Here is a 12,820-nt window from a genome sequence, read left to right on the forward strand (position 1 = left end):
CCCCCCTCCTCCCATCCTGATTTTTCACACTTGCAGTCTGGCCACCTTAATGCAGACAGATTCCATTACTGGGGTGGGGGGGGGGGTGACAGGAAAAGTTTAGGCACCACTGCTCCACAGCCTTAAGCAGTGAAGCAAAGGCGTTGGAGTCATGGTTGCTTTGATATGGAATTTCCTGCTTTGCCTTCCCCAGTGGAATAAGGATCAATGGGAAGTTGCTGGAAAAGCAGAGCCACAGCTCCCCTGTCGTACATACATACATCCAGATTCTCCAGCTCCCGGCAGCCACTGGATGAAAGAACCTGTCTCCTTCCAAAAGCTGAAGCTCACCAACAATACCCTGGATCAACACGGACATGTAAGATGAGAGCTGGGTTTGTCTCTGCTCCCTGGAACTTGTTATCTAGGAATTTGTGGGAAGGAAGATTTGGTTGAAAATAGAATGTTGGCGTCATGAGAAATTAAATGATTTGGAAACTTACGTGAAACTTTGTTACAAATGGGAAACGTGCAGTCTGTGGGGGAGGGTTCATGCTGCAGGGCCCTGGTATCTGTAGGCAGTACATACTCTTCAGCCTACTGACTACAGCACCATAGGTTTGGTGGCTCTTGATGACTCAAAGCATTGACTCAGGATATGTTAGCAGGTCTAAGTGGAAGAAGGCTAAAATTTCTTTCCTTCCACACTGTGTCACCCCCACTGCAAGGCCACTAGGTTTACTGCCCTAGTCATGCAACTAGAAGATGGAGGCACCCTACTTAGAATTTGCAATATTCCTCCTTTCACCAGCTTCCAGAGATGGGCTCAGTACATGCTGCCACTGCTGGAATATGCGGGGAGACCCCAATTCCTGGGTCCCCTCAGAAAACACGAATGACTAAAGACAGCTGGAGCTTGAATGATCACAGAGAAGAGGTGGTCACTCTTGAGGGGTGGGTGGCAACTACAGAATATGGCACTAGCAATCCAACTGAGCCAAGCTACAAATGGAATTCTTCCTCTCTCCCTCTCCACCAGATCATCCTTCACTCCATGCACCGCTACAAGCCTCGCTTCCACATCGTTCAGGCAGACGACCTGTTCAGTGCCCGCTGGAGCATCTTCCAGATGTTCAGCTTCCCTGAGACTGTCTTCACCTCGGTCACTGCCTACCAGAATGAGCAGGTAGAGTGTATGAGACCAGCCTTCTACTCCCTTGGAAATACCCTGTCCCTAACACCTAGGGTGACCAGACAGCAAGTGTGAAAAATCAGGAGAGCAGGAGTGTGTGTGTGTGTGTGGGTAATAGGCACCTATATAAGACAAAGACCCAAATATCGGGACTGTCCCTAACACCAGAACCTGCTCCCAAGGGAAAAGATCCTCCACTGCCCTTTGTGGCCCACAAAGGGCCTCTCCCCTCCTCTTCCTCTGCAGATAACACTACACGGCCCTCCCACCTGTGAGGATAGTGCAGGTGGAATTCTCCCCTATATGGGCAATATATGAATCACCTCCCCTCTTCCTTTTGAATGCAACAGGAGTACCCCTTTCCCCCCTGTGGGTAATACAGGTGTACTCCCCTCTTCCCTTGTCTGTGAGTGTGATACCTATAACCTTCTCCATGCCCACATCTGGGACAGCACAAGTATCCCTGTCACCCCTTGTCACCCATGCACTTCCCGTAGCGAAGTCTCTATCAGCTGGAGATGGAGGGACATTTTTCCAGCAATTTGTGTACGGTATTGCATGGGTCTGTAGTGCTGGTGTTTTAATGCCTTGCAGACTCTGAATTTGTTGTATCTGATGACTTAAAGTGAGGCATTTATTGCTGCTTAAATTGAATTTGAAATTGAAATTACATTTTAAATTAATGTAGAGAGAAAAGAGAAACCAGTGGTTAGGGCATTCATCTGGTACCTGGGAGACCCAGATTCAGTTGCCTTCTCTGCCACAGACTTCCTGTGTGAACTTGCCCAAGTCACTTAATCTCTCCGCGCCTGAGTTCCCCTTCTGTAAAGCGGGCTGTTGTGAGGATAAATACAGTAAAGCTGTGAGGCGCTCAGATGGAGACCACAGGATAGACATTTATCCATAGAGCAGTTGTTAGTGCCAGGGATCTTGCTTCAGAGTGGGATAAGTCAAACATGGCACCATTGGCAGCTGCTCATTCTAATACTGGATCTCATGTCTCTACTTGTAGATCACAAAACTCAAGATTGACAACAATCCATTTGCTAAGGGATTCCGGGAACATGGGAAGAACACTCGAAGGTAGAAACTCTCCTGACCGAATAGATCAGTGTCTCTCTTTGTACTGGTGACCCCTTTCACAAAAGCCAGCCTCTCAGTCAGACACCCCTCCCCCCGCCTTATACATTAAAAACACTTTTTAAAAAATATTTAACACTATTATAAATGGTGGCGGTGAAGCAGGGTTTGGGGTGGAGGCTGACAGCTTGCAACCCCCTATGTAATAACCTCACGACTCCCTGAGGGGTCATGACCCCCAGTTTGAGAACACTTAAAATAGAGGATCTGCTGTAGATCGCTGTCCCTGTTTGATGTCAGCTTAATTCTAAGATTCAGGTTACTTCCATCCTCCTCCTTCCCCCCAGTTACTGTGAAGAGTAAGTTGGATGCCACCCCCAGGGAGGACGTCTGTCAGGCCTGAGGGCAGTGCATGAGATAACAGGAAAACTTAAGAGCAAATGAAAGCAGATAGAAGAGAGGGGTGAAGCTATGGATGTTTAGAATCAAAACTTTTCATGAAAATATTTGCAATTTTTTTTCATGCCTGGAAAATGCCTTGAGTTTTGGAGAAAGGGTCAAAACTGATTTTCATCCAAAGAATATTTTGAAAATTTCAAGGTTGTTTTTCACCTAATAGGACCATTTTTGAGTTAAATTGGGTCCATGTTCCCTCAGAAATGGTCCCACTTTCAAACAAAAGCCCCACAATATTTTATAGTATATATGTATGATGTTGGACCGTTTTCACAAAATCATTGTTCAAACCTCCAACGCTGAGGTTTTCCAGTGTCGTGGAGCATTTTGTAAAACTTATAGAATCCATTCACTGATTAGTCCAAGTGCCTGAATCCTGATGGGGTAATTCAGTCTTTCTCCCTGATCCCTATTCTCTAGTGGCAACCAGCATAACTAATTGCATCTCATTGGACACGTACATTTCCAAGAAGTCAACCCCACTGTTGTGTTGGTGCCCTGCCAGCCAGTGTGCAGCTTCAAAAACATGGGAGACATCAACTCCTACCCTCTCTTTTTGCAGATGTTGATGGGTACTTGGCCGTTCTGCTTCCCACAATATAATAGGGTTTTGTGTCTGCTCCAGAGTCCCCAGCACAGGCACCTGAGTAGGAAGGTTGCGTATGAACTGCCTCCAGACATTGTTCTTTTTGCAGGGAAGGGCGAGCCAAAGGCCAGAAATTTAGTCCAGCCAAAGGCCAGAAGAGGAAGCTGCCAGAAGAAACAGAGTCTGGTGCTGAGGAATCTGGTAATATTGGCAACAACAAACCTGGAGAGGCGCTCACCAGCAGGGATCACGCCACGGGGGAAGAAAAAGGGCATTAACACAGCTCTGCTAAAGCTTCTTTCTGCAAGGGGCCATGTTCATCAGCAGGCCTGTGAATCCTGGGCCTCAAGGGAAGGGATTTTAGAGGACACTGCAGGTCTTTTTGAGTAGAAAAGAAAAGGAATGTTGCACCTTAATTCTCACACCTTAATTCATGAGCAAAGGGGCAGGAATATGTGGTAGTTGGGGGTATAGCCTGAAGTAGGGTCAAGTACATAGTGACAGCTGGAATGTGGGGTCCTGGGCATCAAGGGAGAACAGGCGGAGCAGCATGGGAGAGGTAGGTGAGGAATGAGGCAGGTGGATGGGTGTTGGGGACAGGAGCAGCAAAGGGGACCTCCGAAAAGCGACTGTCCAGACACTGAACAGTAGAGGTTGCAGGATTGCCAGTGGGTGTAAGGAGGAGCTGCAGCTGTGTGCTGGCCAGGCACAGTGGAAGGGCAGCATGCTGACTGATGGCAGGGAGGGAGAGCAAAGCTGTACCTGGCACTGGGGACGACAAAGGTGGGCTGCAGAACCAACTAAGTTGGCTTTTTAATCTGAACAATTTCTGACATGCCACTACAGGGTTAAGACTCAGGCCGGGCACATAAAATTGTAGTCTGTTGGGTTGATCTGGCCCTTCATTAACTGCCACAAAATGGGGCAGGCGACGTGAAGCATAGAAGACCAGACCCCATTCGAAGGAGGAATCTTTATACTCATGAGGGAAAGAATTGGAGCATCTAGCATACAGCAGGGGAGTCCCTGTTAGGATTCGTATGCTGCTGTTTACAAGTTACTTTTCAGAGAGAAATATGTAAGAACACGTTTGTAATACACAATAACTACCGTCTTCCACTCTAGTCAGTTGCAGAAGAGTTTCCCATGGGATGTGCAGAAAGCCCCATTGCTGGAAACCTTTACAACTAGACTGGACAATGGACTAGAAAATGTCCTGTAGGGAACAACCTGGCATTGGCAGGGAGATGGACACTGTCATAGGGTGACACTGGCCTTGCAAGAGGAAAGAGGCCAGTGCACCTGTGACTGCTTAACTGACTCCCAGTTGGGCTTAAAAGAGGACATCTGGGTCCTGAAGTGAGGAGATTGGTGGGTGAGAGCTGTCTGAGACCTGGAGAGCACAGTCAGGTACAGGAGAGGTGGGTTACAGCTGCCTGAGGCATAGGCGCCAACTCCATGGGTGCTCCGGGGCTGGAGCACCCACGGGGAAAAATGAGTGTGTGCTCTGCCTCCACCTGCAGCCAAGCTTCCCTCACCCCCCCACCCCACCTCTTCCTCCCCTGAGTGCGCCGCGTCCCCGCTCCTCCGCCTACCTCCCAGCGCTTCCCACCTAGCTGCTGCCAAACAGCTGTTTGGCAGCGTGCATTAGCACATTGCGGGATGGAAGGGGGAGGAGCGGGAACCCGGCGCGCTCCGGGAAGGAGGCGGGTCTGGGGCGGGGATTGGAGAAGGAGTTGGAATAGGGGCAGGGACTTTGGGGAAGGGGTTGGAATGGGGGCGGGGCAGAGGTGGGAAGAGGTGGGGCCTCGTGGAAGGGGTGGAGTGGGGGTGAGGCCAAGGGCAGAGAGGGGTCGAGCACCCACGGGAATAAGGGGAAGTCAGCACCTATGAAGGCTCAGAGACATGAGCACTGGCAAGAGTTGCTTGGGACAGAGCTGGAGGAGCCCTGGGGGAGAGAGCCGAGTTGTGAGGAGAACTGGAACCGAACCCCTGACGAGCGGAAGGCTTGGACAGTGGCCCCTAGACAAAAGGAGAAGCTCCAGCTTGGTCAGGGGAGGCCAAACCTGGGACTATGGGGGGACATGCCCTGAGCAAGGGTAGGACTCCCAAGCAAGGAGGCCTGGGGAGTAGGAATGCTGCAGGGAGCCCTTGGCATGAGGACGCCCATAACAAGGGGTTGGTCCTGGAGAGACCTTTTGTAAACAGGAGAAGGGGAGTGGAACTCTGTGAGGAGCTTACTTGAAGGAGACCTGACTTGGGGGCTGTGGTAGATTAAGGCATCTGGTTGCTCTCAGGCAGATGGCCTGGAGAGCGGTGTCCTGTGTCAGGGGCAAAAGGAACTGGGAACACAGAGCTGCTGTTGACTCTTGAGTGGGGGACCTGGAGATGTGTTTCCTGAAGAGGGGAATGGGAAAATGGTTCCACCTTTACATCTTTACTGCGGGTTTGCTGAGAATGGTCTTCCTGCAAGGTTTCAGGGGAACTCATGCACTGGTGTACAGGAATAAATTATGCACAGAAGCAGGCTTTGAACTGGTCTCTGAGGGTCTGTGTTCTTTTCATGGGCAAACAGAAGGAGAAACTGAGGCAGTGGGGCATGTTGTGCTGCAGCCAGCCTCAGGAAGGCATCCGGAGCAAGGGTCTTCCTATGCCAGACACAATGACTTAAAACAGGGCTGCTTTAAATTTTCATAGTGTGGACCATATTGTAGAAATTGTCTGGTAAATCCCTCCCCTCCCACTTATGATTGCAAAAGCCATGTCCCGTCCCACTGATGATCTAATACTGCTATGGCAGCTACAGCTGTTGGAAGAGGGATATTAGGGAAATATATAGTGTCTTTTTAGCTGTCTTTTAGTGCAGTTTAGAGAGGAGGAGGAGCCAGCCCAAACACCATGTGACCAGCAACAGTTTAGGAGGCTCTGACCCCCTTATGGATCTTTTCAGTCTCTGATTTCCAGCTGAATCCCTAGTCTGTCGGTCACAGTCTCCAGAATCTCTCGCTGAGAATGAGAGAGAGATTAGAAAAACATTTGCCCTTTGTTTCTGATTAATGGAATGTAAGAAGATTCCTGCTAATTATTAGACATTTTAGACTATTTACAAACGCCTTAACCTTCCCACCTCCCGTTCCGTCTGGGGGACCTCCACCTGCGTCTAACTGAAACCCACCATTACTGAGCTCTGGTTTCCCTCTTCCCCCTCTCTCCTTTTTTCACTTTCTTTCCCCTGCTTGAGTCAGATTTTGTGAAGGATGAGAATGTGGAGGTGAAGGAAGAGAGTAATTCCATTCCTGTCAGCGGCGGGTACCCCTTTTGGGTCTCCGAGCAGAACGGCAGCCACTCCATCCCTGTAGCGTCACCAGCACCAGCAGACCAAAGAGAGGCAAGTGCCAGAGAGCAGCAAGTGCCAACACCTTCCTCCTACCAGACATACAGGTGAGTCTCAACTCCCAGCTATTTATGTGTAGTGAGCAGGGTCCGGGTCCTCCCCATACTTACTGGAAAGGACTGGCATGTCCCTTGTGCAGCCTGACTCCTTATGGGATATTTATCCGTGAGAGGACCCAATGCGTCCTGTTAGAGAGAGGTAGGGGCAGGAGTGTCAGGAAGAGGGCACAGGGATGGAGGGAAGTAGATAAGCAGGAAGGCAGATACAGAGACTAATAAGTGCCCTTGTTTCAGAAGGGTAGCTGATGTTTAAAACTGAATGGGGAGGCAGCTGCCCCATGTTGTTGGCTTCCCCCACTTCCCTGGATCAAGCTTTGAACCACAAACAATGTTGGTTAATTCAAGAATGTTATGACGTGGTAGGTTTGACTCCTTCCTCTTTTCTCCACCTTCTAGGCTCAGGTTCCATGACAATGGGGATACGCAGCAGGCGCCCGCTCGTGACATCCTCGCTTTAAATGAATTCCGGGCCAGATCCCACCGAGTAGATATAGCCACGGTGCCCGAGCAAGATTCCAAACAGCTGTCAGAAGGTTTCACCAACCTGCCTACACTCCACCCTCCACTACCTCCTCCACAGGACTATACTGGGGTGGTCAACATGGCTGTAGACTCTGCTGGGAAACCAGGCGCCAGAGGGCCAATGTACAATCCATATGGCACCGAGCAAGGCCTAGGCCAATGGATGGTACCTTCCCACAGCCAGTACAGGGCAATGAGCTATTCTCCCTTCTCCACAGATTATAATACTCAAGGGGCTTCAGGGCATGCCCATGGGAGCATGGCAGACTGGAGCCAGTACCCTTTGTTCCCCTATGCCTGCTGGTGAAGGGGAGGATTCTTCCCAATGAAAGAACTCAAAGAACATTGTAAGGAAGACCACTTTAAAATTTGCTCTGGGATTGTCAACTTGTGGCCCTGCCTACAGTAGGCAAAGAGGTGTTGCAACAAATCATAGGCTGGGACACGTTTAATCTCGCAACATCCGTACAACAACTTGTGCCCCCAGTCAACAGCCGTCCTTCAAGCACTGGTTGTACGGGTTGGTTGCAACTCCTCCATTAGTTGAGGTCTGTCTGAATCAATGTATTCTACAATGCTGCCTGCAAAGTGTGGATGGGAAGTCACTAGCATTGCAGCTGCACTGGTTCAGCCAGCTTCTTAACTCTAACCTAAAATGCATTTGTATCTTGTGTTTGGAAATTACCCAAAAGCCCCTGCTCCCAGAAGAATGCTAGCCAGGGGACATATGCCTAAGGTGTCACAGAATGTACCACAGGTGGACACACCAAAACAGTTCAGCCATAAGCATAGTGGCTGTGTGGATGCAGGCATTGTAAGGACATGCCAGACAACGAACCAGTCAATGTCCCTGCAGTGCCGCCTTCAATTAGTGTTGTAGACAACCCCAATAACTGACCGTAGAAAGTACAGCCATAGTCGTGGCCCTTTCCCTAAAGCTGTGTAATGGAGAAGATGCAGCAATGCATGTGCTCCTGAAGCAGAGTTGGAAGGGTCACACAGGCAGATCCAAGTTCATTGCACACAATGACTGCAAGTGTCTGTGTTTGTCTCCATGTGTCGTCATACCAGCTCCCTTAGCCTTACTCAATTCACACCTGCTAACCCAGTGGGTCTCAAACTTTTTTACTGGTGACCCCTTTCACATCGCAAGGCTCTGAGTGCGACCCCCCCCAATAAACTAAACACCCTTTTTAATATATTTAACACCATTATAAATGCTGGAGGCATGTGGGGCTTGAGGTAGAGGTTGACAGCTTGCGACCCCCCATGTAATCATCTTGTGACCCCCTGAGGGGTCCCAACCCCCAGTTTGAGAACCCCTGTGTTAACCCAGTGTTTTCTCGTTGTCCTTTTTGTTGCTATTTTCAGTTGAGCTGGTGGCGTTTGGGAGATGCCCTGGGAGTTCTCGGAAGGGTCTGATATTGACCGAAATAGGACCATGTTTAGCAGAGCTCACTCTGTTATGCTGACCTCTGTCTTTGTGAGGGAAGGTGTTTTTCACTGTAAATCTCAAATGTCCCCCACCTTTGGTTCTCCCACAGCTCCAGACAGGGCCGGCTCCAGTGTTTTTGTTGCCCCAAGCAGCAGGGGGAAAAAAAAAGGCCACGATCGGCAGCACTTTGGCGGCAGCTCTACCACCGCCACTTCATTCTTCGGCGGCAATTCAGCAGCAGGTCCTTCCCTCCGAGAGGGACCGAGGGACCCGCCGCCAAATTGCCACCGAAGACCCAGACATGCTGCCCCTTTGCGTTGGCCGCCCCAAGTACCTGCTTGCTGCGTTGGTGCCTGGAGCCGGCGCTGGCTCCAGAGAAGTGGCCCGTTCACTTGTAGTTACTGTCCTTCTCCCTGTAATCTGTGAAATGGTCCTGACGAGGCACAAGCTTTAACGAAGCTGGCTCTTCTCATTGGACATTTGCTTTTAGAAAAAAATGTTCCAAATGTAAGTTGCCTGATGCGTTTATTGTTCTGAACAGTCGGTGCTCTGCTGTGGTTTCTAGGCTGTCCAACTACATCATTGTGCTGCTGCTGTTTTGGAACCCGCTCTAGGAATGTACTCAGTGCAGTTGGGCAGGAGAGCAGCTGCCCTCCATTACCTCTGGGGTCCCTTCCTCTGGAAGAGCTATTCTGTTACATTCGCAGCTGTAAATAGCTCGTCACTTTGAATGAAGGTCCTTGCATTTTACTCTGTTTTTTATTTTTGTATTTTGTTGAGTGGAGCAGCATCCTGGTATGCCCCAGTGCAGAACCACAGCTGTATAGGAGTCCTGTTTGGAAGGGGCTTTCTGTTTCTCCTGTGGTGGTAAACATGATCCTAGACTGACTGACGTTATTTAAGAGAATGTTTTCTTGTAACACTTGAAATAAACTACAGTTTGGTATGTATTGGTCAGTGGGGAGTTGGGGTGTGTCATTTGGAGTGGGTACTGGATTTCACAAAGTTGAGTGTGTAGCGTGGTGTGTGTGTGTGTGTGAGAGAGAGAGAGAGAGCATGGAGCAGGGGTGTTAGTTGTGAGTGGGTGTGTGTCTCAGTTTGTCAGGGGTTTGTATGTTTCCTTTAAGGTGTGGATGTTTTGGTGTGTGTGGCGTAAGTGTGTCATTGTCAGTGTGTGGGGGAGTCAGCATTGCGTGTCTGTAGTGTGGGGGTGTCAGGTTGTGTTTATTGCACATTATTAAAATTACTTTGAAAAAGTAATTATTGCAAATTACTGATAATCTATTAAACCCTCAGTGCCCAGGACTAATGACTTTCTCATATAATTAGTGCATTGCTGATTACCTTTGCATTGTGAGTGTGAGTTGCACAGAGAGATTGAGTGCCTCCTCTAAGCTCCACGGAGTGGATATGAGATAAGCAGCAACAGAAATGAGGGCTTAACTTTGCTGCAGCCGCATACATACTGCTCCTTTAGATCCTTCTCTGCCCCAAATAGGGATTGGTACAGCACCCAGGTGCTAGGGCAAGTGGATCACTAAAAAAGGGGCATGGTCTAGACCAAGGGTCAGCAACCTTTCAGAAGTGCTGCGCTGAGTCTTCATTTATTCACTCTGATTTAAGGTTTCGTGTGCTGGTAATACATTTTAACGTTTTTAGAAGGTCTCTTTCTATAAATCTATAATATAGAACTAACCTATTGTTATATGTAAAGTAAATAAGGTTTTTAAAATGTTTAAGAAGCTTCACTTAAAATTAAATTAAAATGCAGAGCCTCCTGGACTGGTGGCCAGGATCCGGGCAGTGTGAGTGCCACTGAAAATCAGCTCATGGGCCGCCTTCGGCACGCGTGCCATAGGTTGCCTACCCCTGGTCTGGACCAAAAAAGTGCCTTGGTTTTATTTTTATCCTCCAAACTTCCCTATTTCACACCGTCCTAGCACCAGTTGAGATGAAGGCCGGGTGAGGTACAGACCGTCCTACTTGGGTTGGAATAACTGATGTGAAATAACCTCTAGCAATTAATTTGTCACCATCTTTAGAGACTTCAGACTTCTTGAGTGATCAAAATTACTGCAGGTTTCTGTTAGTTCCTTTGAATACAAGGAATGCAACAGAATTTAAATTGTGGAAGATTCCCCTGTTGCTCTCTCTCCCAGAAGACATTGGTCATACGGCTACCATGCTGAAACCGCCATTAAAACCAGACTAACAAGATGGCCTAGAAAAGTTATAGAAAAGAATCTACATGCCTTTGCTGTCACAGACTGCTAACTTCACCTCTTTGTCTCAGTCCCCCTTCTGTGAAATGGGGATGATGGTTTTTTTTCCTGCATCACAGGGGTGGTGGCAGAATTACTTTAATGTCTGAAAAGTGCTTTGAAGAGAAAGCTCTGACGGTGAGTCAGTCAGAACACTTCACAAAGAGAACTGGGTAGCCCTGTTGCAAAGGAAAGGATTCCTGGGGATCTTTAGAAATAGGGTCATGGCAGTGGTTCAAGTTGTCAAAAATAGTTCTGCGAGGGCTGGCACCTGTGAATGGGCTATTGGTATGGCTGGTTAGTCAGACTTGGCTAATAAACCTCCAGCCTTGGGAATATAGAACACAGAAATCCAGCTTCATGCAGAGGGAGAGCCCTTTATTCCTCAGTTTTCTGTTATGTAACAGGTCTACACAGTTCTTGGTGAATCGTTCTGGCCTTACTCAGAGCATTACATCCATTTTCCTTTCTTGCTGCTCTCTGTGGTTAGAGACTGGACAGCTTTGTTATAATTTTACTAAGGGTTTAGTCTCTTACCCCCAGATGTGTATTTGACTCCATTTTCTGACCTCTCCTTAGAGTTTTCACTGGCTTGCTTCTGTTTGGCTTTGGCATTTTGCAAATCTATATGACTTCATCTGAACTGCTGCTGCTTCCTCTGTGCGTGTAACATGTTGTTGTAAAGGCCCCCTGAAAGCCTTAATAAAAAGGAAACGACACACATGGAGGGCACGTCATTAGCAGCAGCAAAGTAAAATCTGGAGTGTGGTTGCTGTGTGTCCTATTTCAAACACATAATTGGTTCCAGTTTAGTGGTGGTACCTGGTGACAAACATTGTGACATGCTCTTGACCATGTTCTTGAACAAAGCTTTCGGCATTTTCCCTGTCATGTCCATGATCCCATGGTCATCCACTTGCATACTTAGTTATGATTCAGAATTTCTTGCACTAATTCTTTGAAGGATGCTCTTTCTTTAAGTGTTCTGTTTGTTTGCTATAGGATGCCGGTGTGGGATGAGGATGCATTGGGAATGGGGTCTGTGTTCATTTCAAGGTGAAAATAAACCCATGTTTATTTTGGTTTGCCTGTCTGGTTTTGAACTCTTGGGCCTTGGCTAACCCTGCTCAGTGCAGATAGCGTGTTAGTAAAAATGCCTTCTCTCTGTCTGCAGTGCAGCTTGTAGTATTCCATGGCACATCACCAGTGGGCAGTTAGAGAGCCTCCTGTTCTCAGTGCCCATGCAGCCTGAGGCTCTGTCTACATTGGAGCTAGGCTGTGATTCCTAGCTCTGCTAAAGCAGCAAAGAATCCTGTGGCACCTTATAGTCTAACAGACGTTTTGCAGCATGAGCTTTCGTGGGTGAATACCCACTTCTTCGGATGCAAGCAGTGGAAATTTCAGTGGTATGTCTAGCTCTGCTAGACATACACATGCTTCTTGCTTGCATATATATATATATACCTGCCCCTGGAAATTTCCACTACATGCATCTGACGAAGTGGGTATTCACCCACGAAAGCTCATGCTCCAAAACTTCTGTTAGTCTATAAGGTGCCCCAGGACTCTTTGTCCAACTCCAGACTAACAGGGCTACCCCTCTGATCCTACACATGCTTGTGTGCTAAAAATAGTAATGCAGCTGCATTAGTATGGGCAACAGTTCTGGCTTGTTGCCTAAGTACATACCCAGAGGGTGTGGGGGAGAGGGGGTGTACGCAGGGTGGCTAGCCCCTCCCAACCCTGCCTATACTCCTGTGGCTATGCTGGGCTCCTCAATGAGACATCGCCTAAAGGACACGTGTAGGGAAGCAGCTTCTAAGGTGGTTTTCAGGGGGCCCCTGCACGGGGAAGGG

The 12,820-nt window shown here is 48.5% G+C and overlaps 1 protein-coding gene across 3 annotated transcripts in view; it reads left to right on the plus strand.

Moving 5' to 3' along the window:
* LOC123351286 (T-box-containing protein TBX6L-like) overlaps positions 1-8,900 on the plus strand; it is a 59,866-nt gene extending 50,966 nt beyond the window's left edge. For all 3 annotated transcript variants that reach the window (XM_044990590.1, XM_044990589.1, XM_044990591.1), the window contains exons 8-13: positions 194-358; positions 1,019-1,165; positions 2,184-2,254; positions 3,403-3,494; positions 6,539-6,734; positions 7,149-8,900. In XM_044990590.1, coding sequence (XP_044846525.1) covers positions 194-358; positions 1,019-1,165; positions 2,184-2,254; positions 3,403-3,494; positions 6,539-6,734; positions 7,149-7,575 — 1,098 coding nt within the window. In that variant the 3' untranslated portion in view covers positions 7,576-8,900. The remainder of the gene's footprint in view (positions 1-193; positions 359-1,018; positions 1,166-2,183; positions 2,255-3,402; positions 3,495-6,538; positions 6,735-7,148) is intronic.
* The last annotated feature ends 3,920 nt before the right edge of the window (positions 8,901-12,820 follow it).

The sequence above is a fragment of the Mauremys mutica genome, chromosome 16 (genome assembly GCF_020497125.1).
Source record: "Mauremys mutica isolate MM-2020 ecotype Southern chromosome 16, ASM2049712v1, whole genome shotgun sequence".
NCBI classification, from domain to species: domain Eukaryota; kingdom Metazoa; phylum Chordata; order Testudines; family Geoemydidae; genus Mauremys; species Mauremys mutica.